Source organism: Camellia sinensis, chromosome 15 (assembly GCF_055761805.1).
Source record: "Camellia sinensis isolate YWXY chromosome 15, ASM5576180v1, whole genome shotgun sequence".
Lineage (NCBI taxonomy): Eukaryota > Viridiplantae > Streptophyta > Magnoliopsida > Ericales > Theaceae > Camellia > Camellia sinensis.
Window position 1 is genome coordinate 121664864 of NC_138975.1, and position 22473 is coordinate 121687336.

Sequence of the window (22473 nt, forward strand, 5' to 3'; positions counted from 1 at the left end):
TCTCCCTGGAGATAGAAACAACGCCGCTCCTTGCGGGCTTTCACCAGCCCAAGTTTACGCTCTACGACGGGAAGACCGATCCATACATGCATGTAAGCCACTTTCGACAGGTCATGGCCGGACATAGGCGGAATGACATTCTTATGTGCCTAATCTTCCCGTCGAGTTTGGGCGAGCTGCGCTTGAAATGGTTTGAGAGGCTGCCGGAGGGAAGTATCGAAGGGTGGCAGCAATTGGCGAAAGCCTTTGTAATTCGTTTCAAGACAAACACTAAAACGCCGAAGGAGGTGGACCACATTCTCAGTGTCAAAATGGAGTCGAGCGACACACTCAAGGCATACAACTCTAGGTACTGGGAAACCTTCAATGAGATTTTAGATTGCCCGATTAACCTGGTAATCACTCAATATAAGCGCGGTCTCCTGGTTGGACATAGATTGCGGGACTCACTTACTATGAGCCAGCCGATATCCATGGGCTAACTAATGCAGCGCATCAACGAGCACATCTAGGTAGAGGATGATGCGGCAGCTTCCACCGCAAAGACAACTCTGGTGGCAACAGACAAGAGGTCAGTTGGCAAGGTACACGCGGTCGGACAGGAGACTAATCGCCCAAATGATCGCATAGAGGACTCTGACCGAGGCTCAAATCGTTGAAACCGGGGAAGGGGTCGTCGTAATGACCGAGATAACTACCCCCGCGATGACGTAGCTGATGCCAATAGAAGGTTGAAAGCTCAGACAGGCATCACCACGGTTTTTAAGATTCTAATCTATCACATACTTAGCGAAATCCGTGACGAGGATTACGTCTGGTTTCCTGCTAAGTTAGGCGACGTAAAAAAGGGTTTCAATTCGCGGTACCGCTGCACATATCACCGGGAGCGAGGACACCGGACAGAGGACTGTTTGCCTCTGAAGCAACACCTGGAGGAGTTAATCGCAGCTGGACACTTGGATCTTTACATTGACGGGGGTGTTAAGGCCGCACATCCCACCCCAGCTGATCAGCACGGACCGGGTGACTTGGAGGCGCCACCTCAAGGAGTGGTTAATGTGATCCACGGCGTAGTGGGGCCGACGCGTGTATGCGAGCTTCGAGGGATGATTAAAAAGGCGGAACACATGAGGGAAGTATTGTCGGTCCAGCCTGTGATCAAGAGGGACAAGACCGAGGAGAAAGACGTGATAAGTTTCTCCACGAGGGACCTAGAGCGCATTCAAATGCCACACAACGACGCCCTAGTGGTCACACTCCGCGTCAAAGAATTTGATGTCAAGCGCATCTTGATTGACCAAGGAAGCTCGGTCGAGATCATGTACTACGACGCGTTCAAACAACTCAAACTCTGAGATACAAACTTGGCTCCGGCAACTTCTCCACTGGTTGGTTTCAACTCGCAACCGGAGTGGCCTTTAGGAAAGATAATTTTACCGGTCAAAGCCGAATCCGTGGTCAAACAGGTGGAGTTCTGGGTATTGCAGGTCCCGTCTACGTACAATCTGATCCTCGGTAGAGGATGGTTTCACGCTATGTAGGCTGTGGCGTCGACCTACCACCAGGTTATGAGGTTTCCCTCGACTATGGGGGAAATTGAGGAAGTTTGGGGCGATCAAGTCATGTCAAAATAATGCTTCGTGGCAGTGAATGGGAGCCGAGCTGCCAAAGGTTTCATCCAAATGATTGAAGGACCGAAAGACCGTGGAGTCCTTGAAGATGTGGGCGCGAAGGCTGAGGACAAAGTTGTTGAGGAGTTGGTAGAAGTGCGGATTGACACTGAAAGCCCGAACAAGTTCTTCTTGCTCGGCTCAAGCCTTACCACCCAAGAAAGGGTCGAGATGGTAGAATTCTTGATGGCAAATATCGAAGTCTTCGCTTGGTCGCCTTACGACATGCCCGGCATCAACCTGAGTTTTATTTGTCATCACCTCAATGTTTTCCCCAGTGCAATGCCGGTTATTCAGAGAACCAGGAGATCGGCGTTGCACCACGCCGAGGTAGTCGCAAAGGAGATAAAGAACTTGCTTGAAGCTTGGGCTATTCAAGAAGTGCACTACCCTCGGTGGATTTCAAACACGGTCATAGTACCCAAGAAGAATGGGAAGTGGCGAGTTTGCGTCGACTACAAGACCGTCAACCGAGCATGCCCAAAAGACAGCTTTTCCCTGTCCAGAATAGACCAGTTGGTGGATCTAACGACCGGACATAACAGGCTCAGTTTCTTGGATGCCTACCGCGGCTACCATTAGATTGCCATGCATGGCCCCGACCGTGAGATCACCTCCTTCACTACTCCACGGGGACTCTTCTGCTACCGCGTCATGCCTTTTGGTTTGAAGAACGTTGGGGCAACTTTCCAAAGGATGGTGACCAAAATGTTTGCTCCTCTGCTAGGCCGGACGATGGAGGCTTATATCGATGACATGGTGGTTAAAAGGCGGCATCAAGCAGACCACTTGTCCGACCTAGCCGAGATGTTTGCCATCCTCAAACAGCACAAGCTACGCCTAAATGCGTCTAAATGTGCCTTTGGCGTGGGATCCGGAAAATTCCTGTGTTTCCTAGTCACAAACCGAGACATCGAGGCAGACCCCACACAGATCAGAGCCGTACAGGAATTGAAGCAGCCCAACTTGGCTAAGGACGTGCAGCATCTGGCCAGGATGGCCGCCGCGCTTAATCGATTCATAAGCCGGTCATCAGATCGCTACCGTCCTTTCTTCCGAGCCATGAAATCCAAGTTTTCGTGGGACGAGGAGTGTGACCGGGCTCTGGCTGAACTGAAAGAGTATTTGTCTTCTGCACCACTATTGGTAATGCCCAAGCCCGGCGAAGAACTCTACCTTTATTTGGCCGTGTCCCAGCATGCAGTTAGCGCAGTGCTTGTCCGGTCAGCAGGTATCCAGCATTTACCCATCTTCTACGTGAGCAAGACCTTGCTACCGGCAGAGTCGAGATACTTGTCGCTGGAAAAACTTGCCTTAGCATTGATGATGGCCTCTAGGAAATTGGCACACTATTTTCACGCCTACACAATCATCGTTTTGACCGAGTTTCCCCTCAAAGCCTTGTTCGAACGGGCAGACTTCTCCAGTCGAATTCTAAAATGGGCAGTCGAATTGGGACAATTCGACGTTAAGTTTCAACCCCAAACGGCCATAAAAGCTCAAGCATTGGTAGATTTTGTTGCCGAGTTCTCGCTTAGGATTCACCAAGTATGTCCGGTGGATCTCACCACGGTAGCCGAGGAGGCCAACAAAGATTCCGCCGAAATTGTGCAACAGGGCGGTGTTGGCAACGCGGAACTTGCGCGCCCCGCCATAGAACCTCCAGTCGGCATGTCACCGCAACTCGGCGATGCGACGACGGACTTGGGCATAACAGACCAACCTGTTGGGTCCGGTGCCGCGTCACCGATGGGTGAGGAAGTGGAACCGATTAGCATTGAACCTGAAGCCGAACAACCGAGCTACCGTGATCCCATCAACCTTCAAGCCTCCCGGGACCCTCAGAATGTTGGAAGCTCTTTGTTGGTAAAATGTGGAAACTTTTTGTGGATGGGGCCTCGAATAGTCACTGTGCTGGGCTAGGCATAGTCTTGGTCTTGCTAGATGGTTTGACCATTGAGCATTCTATCATCCTCGGATTCCCTGCATCAAACAACGAGGCCGAGTATGAGGCGCTACTGGCCGGACTTAAGAGCGCGCTCTAGGTGCGCGCGTCTAAGCTGATGGTCTACAGTGATTCCCAACTGGTTGTTAACCAAGTATCTGGTGTTTACGAAGCTAAGGATGACAGAATGAAAAAGTACCAAGCTTTGGTAAGGGACCACATCAAGCGATTCCAGGCGATTAGGGTCCAACAAATCGGACGGGAAGACAACGGCTGCGCGGATGAGCTGGCCAGTCTGGCTTCCATGGTCGACCGAACCTCTCCCAGTCCTCTCCTGATTGAGTTTCTTCTAAGGCCTAGTATAGAGGAACCGGAGTAGACAGAAGTTCTCTGCACTGAGCTCGGCCCTTCATGGATGGACCCTATTGTCCTCTTCCTGAAAGAGCGGACACTTCTGGCCGATAAAAAGGAAGCGCATAAAGTCCTGGTGAAGTCGGAGCAGTTTTGGCTCTCTCCATCTGGCGCTTTATACAAGAAGTCTTTCACCAGTTCTTATCTCAAGTGTGTATACCCAAACCGCGTAGAAGCTTTCCTATACGAAATTCACGAAGGCATATGCGGCAGTCACATAGGGGGCAGATCTTTGGCCTACCGCGCTATCTCGCAGGGATACTAGTGGCCGTGCACGCCAGAGGACGTTTAGAAATATGTTCGCAAATGTGAGAAGTGCCAGAAGTTCGCCCACTAAATTCACCAACCGGCCAGAGAACTCCTTCCCCTCACAAGCCCTTGGCCTTTTGCGATGTGGGGACTAGATATAGTGGGACCACTCCCAACGGCACCGGACAACCGGGAGTTCTTCATTGCCGCTATGGACTACTTCACCAAGTGGGTTGAAGCTGAGCCCCTAGCAACTATCAAGGAGAAGGACGCCAAACGGTTTGTTTGGCAGAATGTGGTAACACGGTTTGGTGTCCCCAAGATTCTGATCTCTGATAATGGCACCCAATTCGACGACCGCTTATTCAGAGGATTTTGTGAAGAATTGAAGATTGAGTTCTACAACTCCACCCCGGCTTACCCGTAGTCCAACGGCCAAGCCGAAGCATCAAATAAGACCATTCTTGACAGATTAAAGAAAAGACTTTAGAAGGCCAAAGGAAAATGGGTCGAGGAACTCCCAAGTGTCCTTTGGGCATACCGGACGACCCTAAGGCGATCAACTGGGGAGACTCCTTTTGCCCTGGCGTACGGTATGGAAGCTGTCATCCCATTGGAAATTGGCATGCCCACCATCCGCAGTGAAAATTTTGAGCCCGAGTTGAATTCTGAAGTAGTCGCCCTGGAATTGGACCTTGCTGAAGAGCACCGCGAAAAAGCTTTGATTCACGTGGCTACATACCAACAAGAATTGTCCAGGAAATACAACAAAACCGTGTACCCCAGACCGTTTAAAGTTGGCGACTGGGTTTTAAGAAAGGTCATGAGCAACACCCTGGTGCCAGGCGAAAGCAAGCTAGGGGCAAACTGGGAAGGACCCTACAGGATAACCGGTCTAGTGGGCAAGGGGGCATACCACTTGGAAGATTTGGACGGCAAAGGCATACCCCGGCCATGGAATGCAGCCAACCTCAAACTGTACTATTTTTAGTTTTCATAGTTTTTATGTTATTTCAGAATGTAATACTCTTTTTGTCAATATAATAGAAGTGACTTAACTTTGTTGAAGCAATCTGTTGTTTTCGATGCTTATTTCGTGATTTTAACCGAGATGTTTTATTCCAGTTGATTAAGTTGATGACTTGCTCAACTTTGGTATTCCAACCAAGATGTTCTAGTCCGGTTGTTTGACTCGATGATATACTCAACCTTTTAGATTCCAATCGAGATGTTTTATTCCGGTGGATTGAGTTGATGACTTGCTCAACTTTGGCATTCTAACCGAGATGTTCTAGTCCGGTTGGTTGAGTTGTTATACTCAACTTTTTAGATTTAAACCGAGATGTTTTACTCCAATTGGCTGAGTTGATGATTTACTCAACTTTTAGATTCTAACCGAGATGTTCTAGTCCAGTTGTTCGGTGGATTGAGATGATGACTTGCTCAACTTTGGTATTCTAACCGAGATGTTCTAGTCCGGTTGGTTGAGTTGATATACTCAACTTTTTAGATTTAAACCGAGATGTTTTACTCCGGTTGGCTGAGTTGATGATTTACTCAACTTTTATATTCTAACCGAGATGTTCTAGTCCGGTTGTTCGGTTGATTGAGTTAATCACTCGCTCAACTTTGATATTGAAACCGAGATGTATTTACTTCGGTTAAATAAGTTGATGTTCTACTCAACTTCGAGATTTCAACCGAGATGTTTTACTCCGGTGTTGAAAAAGTTGATGTTTTGCTCAACTTTGTGATTACAACCGAGATGTTTTTTTTTTTTTTTCCGGTTGAATAAGTTGGTAATTTGGTCAAGGGCCAGTCGTTGGTTTGTCTAGCTGAGGTCGTTTGCCCGGCTGAAATTGTTTAGCTTAAACACAGTGCAAACACTTGACGCAAATAGAACTTTTCATTAATAAGGAACAACATTACAAAAGGTGGGGCACTAGCCCGGTTACATTTTCAAGCGAAAAACAAAGAAGACAAAGAAAACTAAACTAAGGGGGAAAGGTCTGTGAATTCATCCCCGGTCGCGGTTGCCTCCAGGTCGACCGTGGTTATGGTCTCCTGGACACCGGTCTGCTTCTGGCTGGCCTGCTTTGGGCGGTTGTCACCCTCAGCATTTTTCTCGGCGTCTTCCGCTTCTTCTTCCTTGGCTTCAGCCTGTAACGCGCCAAAGATGTCATTGGCATATGGCACAAGGTACGTCGATAAAAAGGCAGTTGGGGGAGAGACAAACACGTCGGTCCCAGATCCTTGGCCGAGCTGTTCACAAGCAGCCTTCCAGCCCGCCTTGAAGAAGATGTCTTGGGTGGCATGGACTTGCTTTGTGTAGTTCTCCTTGGCCTCCTTGAAACCGGCGTTGTTGGCGTCCTCCAACTCCTCCTTCCTTGACTGCTTCAACCCCTCCAGCTCGGTTCGGAGAGCGTCCCTTTCTTGCTTGGTGACACCAAGCTGGCCGAGCAACCTGGAGTTGTCAGAATTCGTTATCTCCAGTGAAGCCTTGGATCGTCCGAGCTCGGCTTGAAGGTCTTCAACCTGGTTGGCAGCGTTGGTTGCCTTCTGCCGGAGTCGGTGGATCCTCTCCAGCACCAAGTGTTGTTTTTGGATGGCCTGCAAGAAGAAAACTTTATCAGAAGAAGAAAACTGAGCAAACACTTGGAAAAATTTGACCAAAGTACGCAGAGTCCTTACTCGGGTCATGGACTTGACCGAGGACTTCACCAGCCGAGTGCCTGGTATGTGGTCGTTGCCTACCACGTCGCTCGGTAACAACAAGGCTTTGGTAAGGTCAAAGGCGAGTAGATGCACCTTGTCACCTTTGACCGAGGCAGTCACCGGGATCTCTTTACCCCGCTGCTTGAGCTGTGGTTTCCATGGCGGTATTGGGTCAGTTGTCACCGCTGGTTGCTCGGTGTTCAACTCCGCAACTAGCTCGGCAGAGGGGTCGGTACGTGGCATTTTCCCAGCCCGGCGGCTTTCTTTGCCTGCCTGTACAGCGGCAGGAGATGCCAGTGCAACTACGGTCCCGCTCGATTGACCGGTAGCTACTGTGCGGGGTGGGATAATTGGTAGCTCGGTGGAGGTAGCAGTGAGGAGGTTTTTGATGCAGCTTCTTTTGGCCATCTCTTCTGCCTTGGTCAACCGGATAAGTGGCACGTCCGGCAATGTGGGATCGGGAGGGAGAGATGGTGTACGGAGGAAGTCTATAACCTTACTCCGGTGTGGAGTTGAGTACTTGTAAGTTGGCACGTAATCGAGGAGTTCGTGGCAATCCCGGTTACGGTAACGAAGCACAGTTCTGATGGTTGCTTCGTTGGGATAATGGTAGTTGGCTTGCAAAGCGTCGATTACTGCAAAGAGGAAAGGAACAAAACACATTAGTACAAAATGGTTAAGAAAAATAATCTAATCGAGTAGTTAGCGCGGCTTACATGTTTCGGCGAAATTCTTGCTAATGAACCAGCCCGGCACATCGACTGTCTCGTAATTACCGAACACCCAGAAAAAGTCGTCGTCATGTAAGTCTTTGTCTGGGGTACCGGTCACTATTTTCTCCTTGCCCGGTCTGATCTTTAAGTAATAGGCCAGACCATCGCCTGTATGACCGAGGGTATACTGGCGAAGTATCTCGGCCATTCCTAAGTTGGTTCCTAGCCGATTATTCAGTTCGTGGATCTCGTTAATTATGCGGTAGGTGTTGGTTGAGACCTGGGTTGAAGCTAGCCCGGTGCGCTGCAAGAATTCGCAGATCAACGGGTTAACCGGGAAGCAGAGGCCACCTTCTATGATGGAAAACACAGTGAAGGGGCACTGGTCTAATCTGCTCCAGGGGGTCGTGTCCTCGGCGCCGAGCTCTAGGTGAACGTCATCCGGGATACCATATTCTTCTCGGAACGTGGCTAAAGCAACCGGCATGTCGACCAGGAAGCGGTAACGCCCCATTTGTGGCCGACTGGTTTTAGCGCGGCTGAGGTGGTATGGCACAAACTTTGGTTTGGTGGCTACTTGGTCTTTGAGACCCTCGGTGTTGGTGTGTGGTCCCCTTGGACTCTGCAGGAAAATGAAGGTAAGTGTAAGCAGAAGCGCGGTCGCGCAAAACGAGCTTGACTTTAGCTCGGTCAGGTAGAGTGCCAGACCACCTCGGTCGCGAAGGGAAACATAGGAGCTCGGCCGCTCAAGCGGACCAGATGTTAGTCCGGTCGAGCGGTCAAGTCCTCTGCCTACCTTGGTTTCTATAGGGGTTTCTACAAACTTGCAATTTGCTCGGTTTAGATGTTTTTTGGGATCAAAAGAAGACCCGGAGCCCGGTCCGCTCTAGATCTTCTTGTGTTTATCACTGGAATTGAAACACAGGGGCTGGAGAGGGCTTTTGGGGAGGTATATCCTAAAACCTATGGACTTTATGCCCTAGAATGTGAAATACCAAATATAAAAAAGAGAGCAACAAAGAGGGTTCGAAGAACTTACCAGTTTGGAGGCAGAGGCTATTTCTGCAAGCACGAACGAATAAGAAGAACAAGAATGGAGGTCAAGCACTGTAGCTCAAAGACGTCTGGAATGAAGAAGAGTTAGTAAGAACAAAGTGGAGACAGGGTTGGCATGTGTTATAGGAGTGAAAAGGCCGCCCAAATTTGAATATGAAGGGACAGTTGGGTTGGCTGCTCGAGGGCCAGTAAATGATTGACGCGTGTCCCAATCGACGGCGGCGTCAGAATTGAAGAGACAGGAAAGCGAGTCGAGGCGTCAATCGAGCAAACTGATAAACGGAGATAAGGATTTAGCGCGGTTAAGGTTTTGCAAGTTATTAATCGAGAAAGAATCTACCCTGGTCAGTTCATGTAATCCCAGTCACGCTTTTGCGAACGGAATTAAGGGGTAATTGAGAGGGAGATTTATAGTCTGGCTTTGGGCCGTAGAAGAAGCCGGATAGGATGGGGCCGAGCAAGTTTGGGCCTAGCTAACTTGGGCTTACCCGGGGCTGATCTCGCTCGGTCGTGGCCAGGGCCTGAGGACGGTCTCATTTTTTGGACTGAGCTTCTCCAGATTGGAACTTGCTCGGTCGAGGACCATCCTCGAGGTCCACCTTTGCCAAGACAGGCTCCTGCTACCTGGGTTTTGTGGGAGCACGATTAGCTCGATTTTGTCGGAATGCTATCGAGCTCGGCTGCATGGAGTTCGGCGAATGGAGCACTTGCGTACGCTGCGCGGTGCGGTCAGGAAAGGCCGAGGTGGTTCCGCCGGTCTGCCGGACTCCGGTAATCCAGCCTGACGGTTTGGTTAGGTGGTGATCGCAGGATTTGTGCTGACAGATGGGAGAGCAGCACCACGTGTCAAGAGACTAATGGGAGCAGATTTGGGCGCAGAAAGTATATAAGCGAGTCTGCGCCCCCATACCTGGGATGGAACATTTTTTGGTGAGAACAACCTAAACACTCAACTCTCTCCTCTTTCTCTAGATCCCTGAGTGTGTGCTAACTTGACCGTCGGAGGGGTTTTCCGGCCACACACCGCCGGGTAGCTCACCGCCGTTGTGTTCGCAGGTCGATCGGGCAGACAAGGAGCTTGGTGGAAAGGAGTACGGGCTCTGCAGTATATTTGTTCCCCATACACTGTGCATCGCACGAGTTACTAGTAAATTTTTTAATTATGTCACATGTTATGTTTAATTATAATTTTTTTTAATTATAACTTAGAAAATTAAAATTATATATATATATTTTTTAGTTATAAAATATATATAATACACACCCTTTAAAAAGTCTACACTCTAACTTATCTAACTTAACTCGCATGAGTTAGTTTGACTCTCTGTTGGATTAATATATGTTTTTTAGACCTTACTATTATTTATTTATTTATTTAGGATAAATTATATTATCCTCTTTTTAATTTTTTTTAAAAATTAAATCATATAAATTTAATATAATTATATAAATTCTCTTAAAATTTTAATTCACATAATATTTAATTTCCTTCTCATTAATGATCCGTTAATTATCTATACACCATATGTATTAATTATCATTATTTTAATCTTATTGAAAAAAAATCAATATAATTATCTCAAACTCATGGGGTTTAGTATTTGTTTTTTCTAACCTTTTGGATAGTGAGTGTAATTTACCACTTCCTTCAATAAAAGAAGAGAATTGAAAAGGATGTAGCCAACCATGTGATGACATATGGACAACCATCCACTAAAATTCAATCCATGACCCTCTTTGCCCATCACTCAATCACGAGGCTGATATTGAGACCCTCAATCCAAGCCAGAATTGGTCTGAAGAAACACGCAAAAGAAAAACAAAGAAAATCTAGAGAGAGAGAGAGAGAGAGAGAGAGAGAGGAGAGATGGAAGCCATGGGTGGGTGGTGTTGTAGTAGCAGTAGCAGAGGAGTTCCACTAATCAATACCTCACCCAAGAAAGGAAGCAGCAAATTGTCAAGAAAAGGACACTCTGTCTATCTCCCAACTCTTCTTGTTAAATCTATGGCCACCCAGAAGCCAGCTATTCCTTCACCCACAAAAACTGTTGCCTCTGCAAAGGTCAGTATACATGTACATATATATATATATATATATACTTGCTGTATATTATATTATAAGTTACAAATTTTGATTTGAATATGAATTTTATTAGTTAAGGAAGACTTTGATCGAAACAGTTACATGAGACAGAACAATTACACTTTCCTTTTATATATAGTACATATGTTCATGATATTTCTTTTAATTTGTTTTGTAGTTTTTTTGGTTATTCTGTTTTTAAATTTGGTCATGTTTTGATTGAGTTATTGTTTCAGAAAAAAAAAAAAAAAAAAACCTTGTTTAATGAACTGTCTAAAAATTAAAATTAAAACTGCTTTACATAAAAATGAATTTTTTTTCAAATTATGTGTTTTTTTTGACTTTATTGTTATTTTGTTTCCAAAAAACATGAAAAATGAAAACATAATCAAGCACAGCAATGCTGTGTTTGTTTTACTTTTGGGCTTTAATGTTAGATAAGTCAGCATATCATTGGTTTATATGGGAAACATTTAGGCATTTTCTAATTTTCTCCCAAACAAAGGACTAAAAGAGAGAAAGCATGTTGATAGATCTGACCTTCAAAGGGTTTTTCTGTTACAATTCGTTTTGTAGCAAAACCTAAGACTGACCATGACTGCTGCAGAATCCTCCGGTTTTCCCGCTTGGTGAAAAAGGCCCAAGAAACAGCTACTCTGCCAGCACGACACCGGTCAAACTCCTAACAAGGGTGGAGCAATTGAGACTCCTAACCAAAGCTGAGAAAGCTGGTCTCCTATCGGCAGCCGAGAAGTTTGGACTATCCCTCTCCACCATAGAGAAACTTGGCCTCCTCTCCAAGGCTGAAGGGCTCGGAGTCCTTTCAGCGGCAACAGACCCCGGAACTCCAACAACCCTCCTGAGCCTGAGCCTAGCATTGCTGGTGTTGGGCCCTGCTTGTGTGTATTTGGTCCCGGAGGAGTACCCTTGGGAAGTTGCGTTGCAAGTTGTCGTTGCCCTAGTTTCCGTGGTCGGTGGATCAGCTGCTTTTGCAGCTTCAAATTTTGTATCAAACTTGCAGAAATCATATTGAACTCGCGAATCCAGACACCATGTACTACATAGGATTATGGGTCTTTGATTCCCCCCCATCCTTTTTCATATTATTATCAAAGAAAATAAGTACAAATGAGTTGTTTTTGGATGTGATCAGTCATCGGACAAGAGAGAGAATAGAAAGATCCATTAAAACACATTTTCCGCCTTGTTTATGAAAGAATCATTCAATGCACTGAACAAATTTACCAACTCATTTTAATCTCTAATCATGATTTTGTTTTCTCTTAATCATAACCTCTGACAATGATCCCAACAATGAAAAAAAAGTGGGTCAACATAATAAAAATATAAATAACTACATCCTAGAGTCAAGAAAATAAAATTAAAAAAAAAGAAAGAAAGAAAGAAAAAGAAAAAGGAACAGAAAATAAACATCTCTCATTTACTGTCAAAAATTGTCTGTCGACAAGATAATCGCTAACCTTTACCCAGAAGCAGCACTCTTATTCATCCCACCTTGACGGCCACCTCTTCCGCTTCCGTTCTGATCGACTCGTTGATAATTCTCTCCATTGTGTCCGCTTGGGCCCTTGGGTCGACCTGAAAACTCGCCCTGGTTTCTGAACTCGTTCCTGCCAAAGCTCCTACCACCACCACCACCACCACCACCACCACCACCACCAAAGTTCCCGCGGCTCCTGAAGTTGTCATTCCGGAATCCACCCCTCCCCGAAGGGTACCTTCCTCTCGCACTACTGCCAACTGCAAAATAAAACAGCATAGTTTGTCATCATTAAGGCCCAACTACAAATGTACATGAAAGTCCCGGGTTTTTTTAGTTCAAAAAACTTGCCTCGAGTTGTAGTCCTCTTTTCCTCAACAACAGCTTGGCGACCCCCAATTGTTAGAGGCGAGGCCTGAAAACATTATGAGTCTTTCAATGTACATACATGAATGGTAAGCACTGCTGATTTTGAGCATTGAATAGCTTAGAAGCCAAACCAAACTGGACCACTGTCTGATTAAACCAAGGGATAAAAAATAGAACTTGCATATGAAGAAAGAAAAAACAACCTTAATTTACTTGAACAGTTTAGCACTATTAATTCAGCGCTACTACAGTTTCGGTTTTTTTTAAACACTCATTTATTGCAAGTTGAACCAATCCCGCTATAATCAAACTGAACAAGGCCGCAAATAACATCTCCTCCTGGCTCAATGACTCAACTGGTTTCTTTAACAGCACTAATTGATTCTAAACTATGACAACACATGCAAGCATGTATATGAAATTAATAAAATGATGTGAAAATCATAGATATCTAAAAAATAGGTTCCATCCCTCTCCTCTAAGTCCTCAATCAGACTCATCAGACTCATCACATTCCCAACAAGAGAGTATTCTTTGAACAACTAAGACTCTTTATCAGGACACAATAGGAAACTTCACATAATGCCTGCCTGCTATCGGGGTTTGTGGTTTTATTAGGTTAAAGATAACTTCTAGGATTTCTGGATAGAAACGAGTTTGGGGATTAATTTCCAAAGTGTATCGTTGCAGGATGAGATGAGAAAAATAATTGAAATATTCAAATGTCTCTTTGTTTCTCTCCTGTGACTACAAGGCAGGGAAGAAATTTCTACGCCCTCCCTCTAAGAAACTTTTTATTCCTCATTCTAATTCAGCTTAACTGTCCCATTCCTAGTTTAAAAAACCCTAACACAGGTTGCATCACACATGGATATTAAAACATGTTAAATTTTCTCAACCTTCTCCATAACCTCAAAAAAAAATATGCAACTGAGTTGGGTTTATGAAGATCTCATTTTCCAGAAAAGATATGCAAAATACAGCTTAAAAGAATGAAGAACAAAGTATCGAGATGGTACCTTTATAGCACTCTGCATGGAAATCCGTGATTCAAACTCAACAAAGCCAAAGCAAAATCCTTGCTGCTGGTCACAGAATATAAAGATGAAACTCATAAATATTGTGTCAAGAAATTGCCCTGGGAAGGACTAGATAAAGCAACATCTGAAGCAAACCTTATTACTTCTGACTTGGATACCTCCGCGCTTAATAGACCCGAATTTTCGGAACTCCTCCTCAAGCTGTGCAACCATCGCATTCACAGGCAAATTCCGTACATGTATGGAGTAGCCTTCAACTTTAAGGTGCAAAGGAAATCAAAATCAGAATACTGATTTCAGAATCAGAAAATTAAAAGCATAAAGACATACGGGACGTCCATTCACACACCAAAGGTCATATGTTTTATATCAAAGTCCACAACAAAGAAGGATGAATCAGGTCTGCTGAAAGAAGCGTGTGCATAAGGGTCCTAAACACAAACAGGGGTCTCTTATGCCAAACAGCTAAATAAGCCACATTTTTCTGAACTTTTTGTCTTCAGCAAAAAATTTTCAAATGTGTCAAATTTTTTACTTTTTAGGTCCGTGTAGTGGAAGGATCTAAAAACTAAAACAAATCCAAAAAACAAAAAGTTAAATTTTTAGCTTCTTTGTCTTTATTTTTTTAATTTTATTTTACTTTTCAAGTCTGTCTAGTTTCGTAGAACCTGAAAGTGTAATATTTTTCAAATTTTTTAAAAAAAGGTTCACTGAAAATGAAAAAAGGACAACAAAAAAGCTACTAAAAGAACAATGGCCAAACCCAAAAAAGCTAGCTTGCTGATAAGCAAGCAGAAAGGATGGGTACCTTCTTCATGAGCATCAGTACTTTGAGGAGCACTGTCGCCAGTAGGAGCTGATGCTTCTAACTCAGGAGATGGTTTTGCAGAACCCAATGACTGTAGATCAGCATTTGCAGGTACCACCCTCGTGTTACTAGTAGGAACATAGACTCGAGTAGATGCTTTAGCAACCTTACTTACCTTCACCTATATGAAATTCAGTCAAATAAAATGTCACGATAAGTGTCAATACTAAAGGCTGTAGAGGAATTAACTTTGGGTCGGGCATGAACTCACGATTGAAGCATATGATTTCTTCTGTTCATGAGCGTCAGAAGGATCTGAACTAACAACTGTATAAGTTTCAATCTGACTTGAATGAGTTGGGGGTTCATCAATAACTTCTTCTTCTAAAACTGATCCTTCCTCATGATCTGAGGGGTCACAGACTTCTGGGCCATTATTTAGATCCTCGGTCTGGAAGGTTGCAACAGGCTCCAATGGAGGATGATCAGGACCACGAATGGGCTCTGAAACAATGATAAAAGATATAAACAGATTGATTATGAAGAGAACTACAGTATTGTAAGTCAAGGATGCAGAATTAAACCAACCTGGATCTAATGGCAAGGGGGACATTGTAGCATTGCTGTTGTTGATGCCATTATTAACTGTCACGGAATTGATGAACTCCAATGATTCACTTTCCTCAACATACCTAAAAACATCATTAAGGACAAAGTAGCCTTTCTCTTGCGGAGCTAGAAAGAAAGTCTGTGTAAATTTCTTTCTCACATTGTCCTTCCCAGTTAAGCATCCTGTTACTAGAACGATAACTCCTTCCTTGTAGGATTCCTGGGCATCCGCAGTTTTTATCTCTGCCTTGTAGTTTCCGTAATCCAACGATAGAATCTTGTCATTGATTGCCTGATCCATGGCAACAAGAACAGGATTTTGTTTATCAGATAACAGTGATCAACAGTTAAATTTGGAACATTTCATTGAACACTGAGTTAGGAAGGGATAAAAGTTCATACGACTACTTAAATGGTGTTTGATAAAACTAAAAACTGAAAATTAAGTACTAAAAACTAAATGCTGAATTCTTTAAGCTGAAAAATTGTTTGATAAAAATTTAAGTGCTAAACTAAAACAATTTGCTTGATATGTATAATATTAAATTTGAAAATTATTATTTTTATATTGTGATAGTGAGTTGGTGGTAGTCATGGTGATAGTGGTAGAGGCAACAATGGTGGTGGAGATAGAGAGATAGTGGTTGTGGTGATCTTGGGGGGTTAATGTAGTAGAGATAAAAAGAGGGTGGCGGTGGCGGTGGCGGTGGTGTAATGATGGTGGTTGTTATGGCAACAGTGGCAATGATTTTGGAGTTGAAGAGTTGTAGTATTTATAGTTGTGGTGGTGGTAATGACAATGGCGATTGTGTTGGTGGTAGTGAAATGATGTTGCTGCTTTTGGTAACAATCACAATGGTGATGAACGTGGTCGTGGAAGGGTGGTGGTGGAGGCGGCGACAACGATGGTGGTGATGGTGGCAATTGTGAGGTTATAACAATGTATGTTAATGCTTATGTATAAATATTTATAAATTCAATTAGAGTTAAATAAGTTTCCTACATCTTAAAATTTTCTTAATTTGTAGCCTATATTTTAAGAGCCACTTAAAATTTTAAGTGATACCATTTGTGGTTATCAAATGGACTTAATTTATTTTCACTTAATTCATTCAATTTTAAGTGTTGAATTGTTATCAAGCACCACCTTAGTACAGTGAACGAATATGTGAGACATTAGTCAACACAACATCCAAAAGCAAAATAAAATAAGCAAGTTGTTCAACAGCCAGTCTTGAACCTACCCCAAAAAAGAAGTCAAGTGCAAAAAAGAAGTCAAGTGTAATTTCATCTACAAGTTCCTAGTAAAGTATATGAAACTTACCTACCTGAAAGTAGCAATTAACACTTTCATTTTTTATTTTTTTTGGGACAGGGAAGCTCCTGACCCAACCCAGTGAAGTATAAGCAAGTTTCTCTCAAAGACAATGTTGCTCGTGGTTCTTCAAGATTGTATATTGTACTTTCTTGGTTTAACTGAAATATATGCTACATTTTTCTCCAAGGCAAGTTTTAGACTCTGAATCTTCCCATCAAGGTTTTATTATTATTATTATTATCTCATCTCTAGGAGTAGTAAATATATTTAACACGTCAAATATATCTGATGGGGACGAAAATGAGAGTAGAAACTATCTTTTCCAACAAATACTGCACCGCATCCTTACCTTTCCTTTTCTTCACCTCTTCCCGTTCCCTAGGCTTGATATCTAATTTTTGTATAGCCAAAGAGGTAGAACTCAATAGCTTTGGTTTGTAAGTACAAGAAATTATGGCATGACCAAAAGTATTGCAATCATCATACTTTTGAGGTCTCCATGTCACCTCCACTCGTGTCTCATAAGCCTTCACCATAACCTAAATTGAACATGAAAGACTTGGTATATTCGAGATCTTGAACTTCAACACACACCTATGCAAATGTAAGCCTACTATGAGATTTAGTGTATTCATCAAGGTACAAAGGCTAAGTAGCATGAACACTTCTAAGATGGTAACATGTCCATTTCTGACACTGAAAGCATTTCATATTACTTATTAATTTTTTTTTAGACTTGCTGGGATGCAAATGTCTATCACTCAAAAACACACTACAAATTTGAATAAAATAAGAGAAGATACAATGACAGAAGAAAAATAATGTAGATTTATATCTACTAATCCTTCCTCTAACTACATTTGAGGAATTAGTGTTATGTTGCATTTTTTTTTCTTATTTTTAAATAATATATTCATATACATGACAATAAATTGATAAAACTATATACTATGAGTGTGTCCCCCACATGTTATATATTCAATTTTCTATAAAATGCCATGTTAGCGTGTTCGTGTAGTGTCCATGTTGTATCACGTGTCCATGTATGTGATTCTTCGAACAAGGTACACCTATCTGACAAAATGATCTGATTTAAATCATCATTTAGTCATATAACCATCAGCAGGTCAGTATTTGGAGTCCAACATAAAACCCTACACATGCTTCAGTGCTACACGAGATTGATGAACTAACATTTCTGAAAATCAAAATTGACTAGTGCAACAACACAAAGACAACATTTCCAATTTTAGAGGGCTGTCCAACATTGGTTCATTGCAAATAGAGAAGATACTTCAGCTTGAAGGCTTCTGGGAGGGGGAAGTTCCAGTTGAAGTATTTATAAAGCATTGTTGGACAGTGCCCTTTGTTTTCCACTGAAATGCATCTGGAAAATTCCAAGGGAATTTGTCTTTCTTTCCATGTTAGAGCAGATTTGGAGACAATTATAAAAAGTGACAAATTGATGCCTGGGCAAAATGTTCTTCTGACTTGATGTAGCATATTCAAAGCAGAGGATATGTTAATTACCTTTGGGTCATTGTATGGTAGGTAGAGAGCTAAGGTGTCCGCTCTATCTCTTGCCAATCTGAATTGGCATGTATTGGATTGTCATAAGATCAGTTTGGAAGGTTCTTAATAGTTACCCTGTACAAAGTAGGAGTAGAGAGTTGTACTTGTGTGTCTCATGTGATTGATTGAACGAAGTCCAATAGACAATCTTTTGAAGATGTCAGCTGACAATTCCTAGTCTAAAGTATCTGGTGTTGAGTACACATTTTTGGCTTTTTAGAGGATCATCCTTGTTCGTTACATTCTTTCATTTTCCTTATAAGTAATACATGTTTCCCATATGTGGTAAACTTTTATTTTGCACTTGTATACATCAGTTTAAATAGGTGGCACCCTCTTTGGTGCCTTCGCTGGCTCGCGGCTTCAAATATTATGGTATGCAAGGGTAACCAAGTAAGTTGATTAAAGGATCATCCAAAAATAGTTTCCTTCCCTACTCGTACAATGTCATAATGTAAATTATCTGTCATGAGATCCAGTAATGAACAAAGATATACAACTGAGTACAAGCCATGATTACACTAGACTCACCTGCATGGTTGTCACTGAAGTCATTACACCATTAGAATCGGGCCGGCTTAGGACACTTGAATCTTGATAGAATTTATAAACCAATTCTGGAGATTCATGAAGAATATGGTAATACTGCTCAACAAAGGCATTACCGACAACATGTGCACTGGGAAGAGCAGCAGCAGGACTTGCTGTCTGCATTGCCATCTGCATGAAATTAAACATCAACATAAAATAAGAACGTATATGTAAATTAAATTGATAGAAAAATATATCTGAAATAAAATTTCAATAAACAAACAAACAATGAAAAAAGGAAAAATGAATTCTGTTTGTAAAATGAAGACATTACAAAAACCACTAACAAAAATTAAAAAAAAATACAGAAAATTGAGAAAAATATCCACTCGTAATTGAAAGGAAAGAAAACTGAATTACAAAAATCCCAAGAGCAACAAATTCATAGGAGGAACCAAAAATGAAAAGCACTGTGACTTCACAACCTTTAGAATAGAAACAAGGATTAATAACTTTGATATGAAAGCTTAGGTACCTTCACTACACACAAAAAGGAGGACGAGGAAAGAGAGAAGTGAAAAAAGATGTTACTGCAATGAAACAGACAATCTTGGAAAATGTAAAAACAGATTGAAAAACCCTAGTGGTTTCAAACCTCATATGTAAGAAAGATTCTTTTTTCCCCTATTTGCAAGAAAATCTTATATCCCTCCACCCTGCCAAAAGTTGAGAAACAAGAAAAAAAAAAAAATCCTTTTCATGCTAATCATTTTTTTCTTTTGAAGGTTGAAGCCCAAAAATGTTTTCCCCCCCCCCCCCCCAACAAAATTTACTCTTTAAAACCAGGAAAAAAAAAAAAAAAACAAAACAAAACAAAACAAAAACTATTGAAGCTATAAACACTAACTAAAAAATTATAACTATAATGAAAGTAATAAAAAAATTATGATGAATTCCATCGGAATATACCAATGGAAACTCTAGAAATTTTTAACAGTGAGCTGTAAGATATAATTTTCATTTTCTGTTTTTAAAAAGCAAAAACAATTAAAAGTTCAAAAACACCTATCAATTTCATATTATTTTTAATTTATTGTACAAAAATTTTTTTTTGAAATCTAACAAGAAAATAAAAAACTTAAAAGATGTAAGGATCTTTGAGAACATGATGGGTAATGCTAACGTACGTCTTATCATATGGGACAGACAGAGTTTGTTATTGTCCTCTTTTTGGGCATCAGTCTCCTCTACCTTTAGAGGGATAACATCTTTTTTGATTTCTAGGGACTAGGGATTGTAGGGCAACATGTGACATGTAATTTGTGATATTGTGTTTTTTTTTTTTTGTCTTTTCTTTTTCCTTTTTTGGAGGTCTTGTTGTCCTCCGACTCTCTTGTACTCCCCTTTTCCTCTTTAATGTTATCTCTCTTTGGTTGGCATTCAAAAAATAAATAAATAAATTGCATTTTCAGTGGGTTCGGCTAACAACACTCATCCTTGAGTGGGGTTGCCTCTGTTAATACTATGTGGAAGCGTAAGGGGTTTTAGATTGAGTACCACGAACCTAGACAGAAGACACCAACAACATGACACAGAAAAATGTCAACACAGTGGGTTTTTAGGCAGGATACCAAAACATGGCTCGAAGTAAATATATGTTAATTCAAAATTCAAGCATATATAGTTTTGACTAATCTATATTTTCTATAATTCTATGTCAAACCTAGCATAAATTGAAGTTTCAAACTAACCAAATATTACGTATGTTATACCCTTTTGTCATTTTTTCTTCTTGAAATCTTATTATTTTCCTGTTTTAAAAAAGTTACCATTGCATGCTCGACTTATGCTGGCTATAAATACATATTAAATCTTCATTTCAAGGAGAGAAACTTCGAAGTGTGCTCATCTGTTGATCAAACCAAGTGTCTGCTACTTTGAAATTTATTATAAAATTGTGACCACTTTCAAGATGTGGCAGACACATATCTACTATCTAGCATTGTCAACAAGAGTTGCAGTCTAGTTTCCCAAGCTTTCTCTTTAGTGAACAAACAAAGAAGATGAGGATTCAATTAGATGGGGTTTGGATTGACCGTGTGTGCTCTCCTGGTTGTGTCAGAGGTAACACGCCTTTCCTTAGCTACTTTGCAATTTTCTACCGAGAAATGCTATATGGAAAGGGAGTTGGGCCATACATGATTGAGTTTATGACAAATCAAAAGTTGACACATTACTTGCCATGTCATTGTGAGTACAATTGTGGGACTTAAATTTGGGGTCTCAATACCACTTACATTTTTGGTAGGTAATAAAGAATCCAAGTTAAAGACCAACCATAACTAACAGAACTAGTTCACATAATTTGGTTGAGATATTCAATTTTTAGAAACCAAGACCATGCATATATGGATCAAAATTTTGGATTTTTATCTATTCCTCAATTGTCTAAGCAACCAAACTAGCAAGACTTTGCAAGCATTCATTGTATGTAAGTTTGATTAAGAGTTCATACACAAAATTAGACAAAGCAAAATGTAATGAACTCAAATGCAAAACCAGAAATTCCATGTGACACCAAGCAAGCCCAAAATGAATCCAAATCCAAGGTGCAATAAATGTTAATAAGGAAATTTAGCTGTTAAACCTAGATGAATCAATAAAGGCACAAAACCAACAAGCAAACATACATGAGTAGAGCTACTCTAGCCCAAAAGTTGGACATACTTTCCAAACCAAGTGACCTGATTACAGTTTATTAGAATATCTAAAACAACTCTATCTCCCGCATCTTCTCTAATCATCAATCAATCATCTCTTTTACATATGGGCTTATATATCATTTTCCAACATGTATAGTATACCCTGTAAAGGTGTAATATATTGAAACCCTGAAAAAGCTTGAGATCCAATAACAGAATTTCAAAAACAAGAGTTCGAATCAAAAGAACAGGCAAAACCCACAAAAACCCAGATCATAAAACTGATTGATCTGGTCCAAAATCCAACCAAATTAACCATATATGTGATCTCAATAATCAAAACATCAATGTATAAAGCATGAACAACTACGAAATGGAAGTTTCGGATCCACCCACAAGATGGGCACCAAAAAGGACCCAAAAGTGTCTGGAACTGAGACTGATTGATTCAATACATGTATATATATATATATAAAAAAAAACACATTAGATAGAGTGAAAGATTGTGAGGAGTACCTGTTGGTGAGTGAATTCTGAGTCTTGTGAAAGGGTTTGAGAGAGAGAAAAAGCGATCTGAGAGGTGGGTTGAGAGAGAGTAGAGAGAAGAACAGTATGAGCGCAAGAAGAGAAAGTAAGGGAAGAGAGGTACAACAGCAGAGATGCGGATTAGAGAACACTGCCAGAAACAAAAAGGTAAATTACACTTACACCCTCATGTTGAGTTTAATACATTTCACCCTGATGTTTAAGAAATTACACTAACTCCCTATTATTGTAATTATTTACATAGAATAAAAATATTAAAGTTATGTACTCTCTTTTTTCTTGCTTTGCTTTGCTTCTTCTGTTTTTTTTCCCTTTCCTTTCCTTTGCTTTACTTTTTTTTTTTCAATATAATTTTTTTTATTTTTTTTATTATGAATTACTGTCTTTTATATAAGTAAGGGAGTTTGTAAAATAAGATTATTAATTATGGGGTGAGAATATAATTTCTAAATCGTCAGGAAGTAAGATATAATTAGACCAAATCTTAGAAAGTGTGAATGTAATTTACCCAAACAAAAAAGATGAGAATTTTGTGTTTTCCTTTGTTTTGTGTTTTTTTTTTTTTGCTTTTGAAATGTTATGTATTGATTTTTGAAAACTGTTTTTGAGTCTTTTTAAAAAATATTTTTTTTTGC

At 41.4% G+C, this 22473-nt stretch overlaps 2 protein-coding genes across 3 annotated transcripts; one reads left to right on the forward strand and one right to left on the reverse strand.

Annotated features, from left to right (window-relative positions):
* The first annotated feature begins 7989 nt into the window (after positions 1-7989).
* LOC114277979 (wiskott-aldrich syndrome family protein, putative (DUF1118)) lies at positions 7990-12035 on the forward strand. Its single transcript, XM_028219938.2, has 2 exons — positions 7990-10821; positions 11450-12035. Exons 1-2 carry the CDS (start codon positions 10627-10629, stop codon positions 11873-11875), a joined length of 621 nt encoding a protein of 206 aa, XP_028075739.1. The 5' UTR covers positions 7990-10626; the 3' UTR covers positions 11876-12035.
* Positions 12036-12094: 59 nt separating this feature from the next.
* On the reverse strand, positions 12095-21975 carry LOC114277977 (nuclear transport factor 2). Of its 2 annotated transcripts, none has more exons than XM_028219937.2 (9): positions 21809-21975; positions 18591-18779; positions 15149-15461; positions 14832-15064; positions 14561-14741; positions 13888-14009; positions 13732-13794; positions 12695-12758; positions 12095-12603 (listed from the first exon to the last, which is right to left on the reverse strand). In XM_028219937.2, exons 2-9 carry the CDS (start codon positions 18777-18779, stop codon positions 12326-12328), a joined length of 1443 nt encoding a protein of 480 aa, XP_028075738.2. In that variant the 5' UTR covers positions 21809-21975; the 3' UTR covers positions 12095-12325. The 2 variants fall into 2 exon arrangements, with proteins under 2 accessions (XP_028075738.2, XP_028075736.2); XM_028219935.2 differs by having other exon boundaries at positions 13732-13797; positions 21809-21969.
* Between the last annotated feature and the right edge of the window lie 498 nt (positions 21976-22473).

Excerpts from the sequence above, each read along its gene's own strand:
- LOC114277979 (XM_028219938.2), top strand. The coding sequence starts at position 10,627 with ATGGAAGCCATGGGTGGGTGGTGTTGTAGTAGCAGTAGCAGAGGAGTT. Across the intron at positions 10,822-11,449 it reads AAACTGTTGCCTCTGCAAAG|AATCCTCCGGTTTTCCCGCT; the intron begins GTCAGTATACAT and ends TGACTGCTGCAG.
- LOC114277977 (XM_028219935.2), bottom strand. The coding sequence starts at position 18,779 with ATGGCAATGCAGACAGCAAGTCCTGCTGCTGCTCTTCCCAGTGCACAT. Across the intron at positions 13,798-13,887 it reads TCCAAGTCAGAAGTAATAAG|CAGCAAGGATTTTGCTTTGG; the intron begins GTTTGCTTCAGA and ends TTCTGTGACCAG. Across the intron at positions 12,759-13,731 it reads CCATGCAGAGTGCTATAAAG|GCCTCGCCTCTAACAATTGG; the intron begins GTACCATCTCGA and ends TAATGTTTTCAG.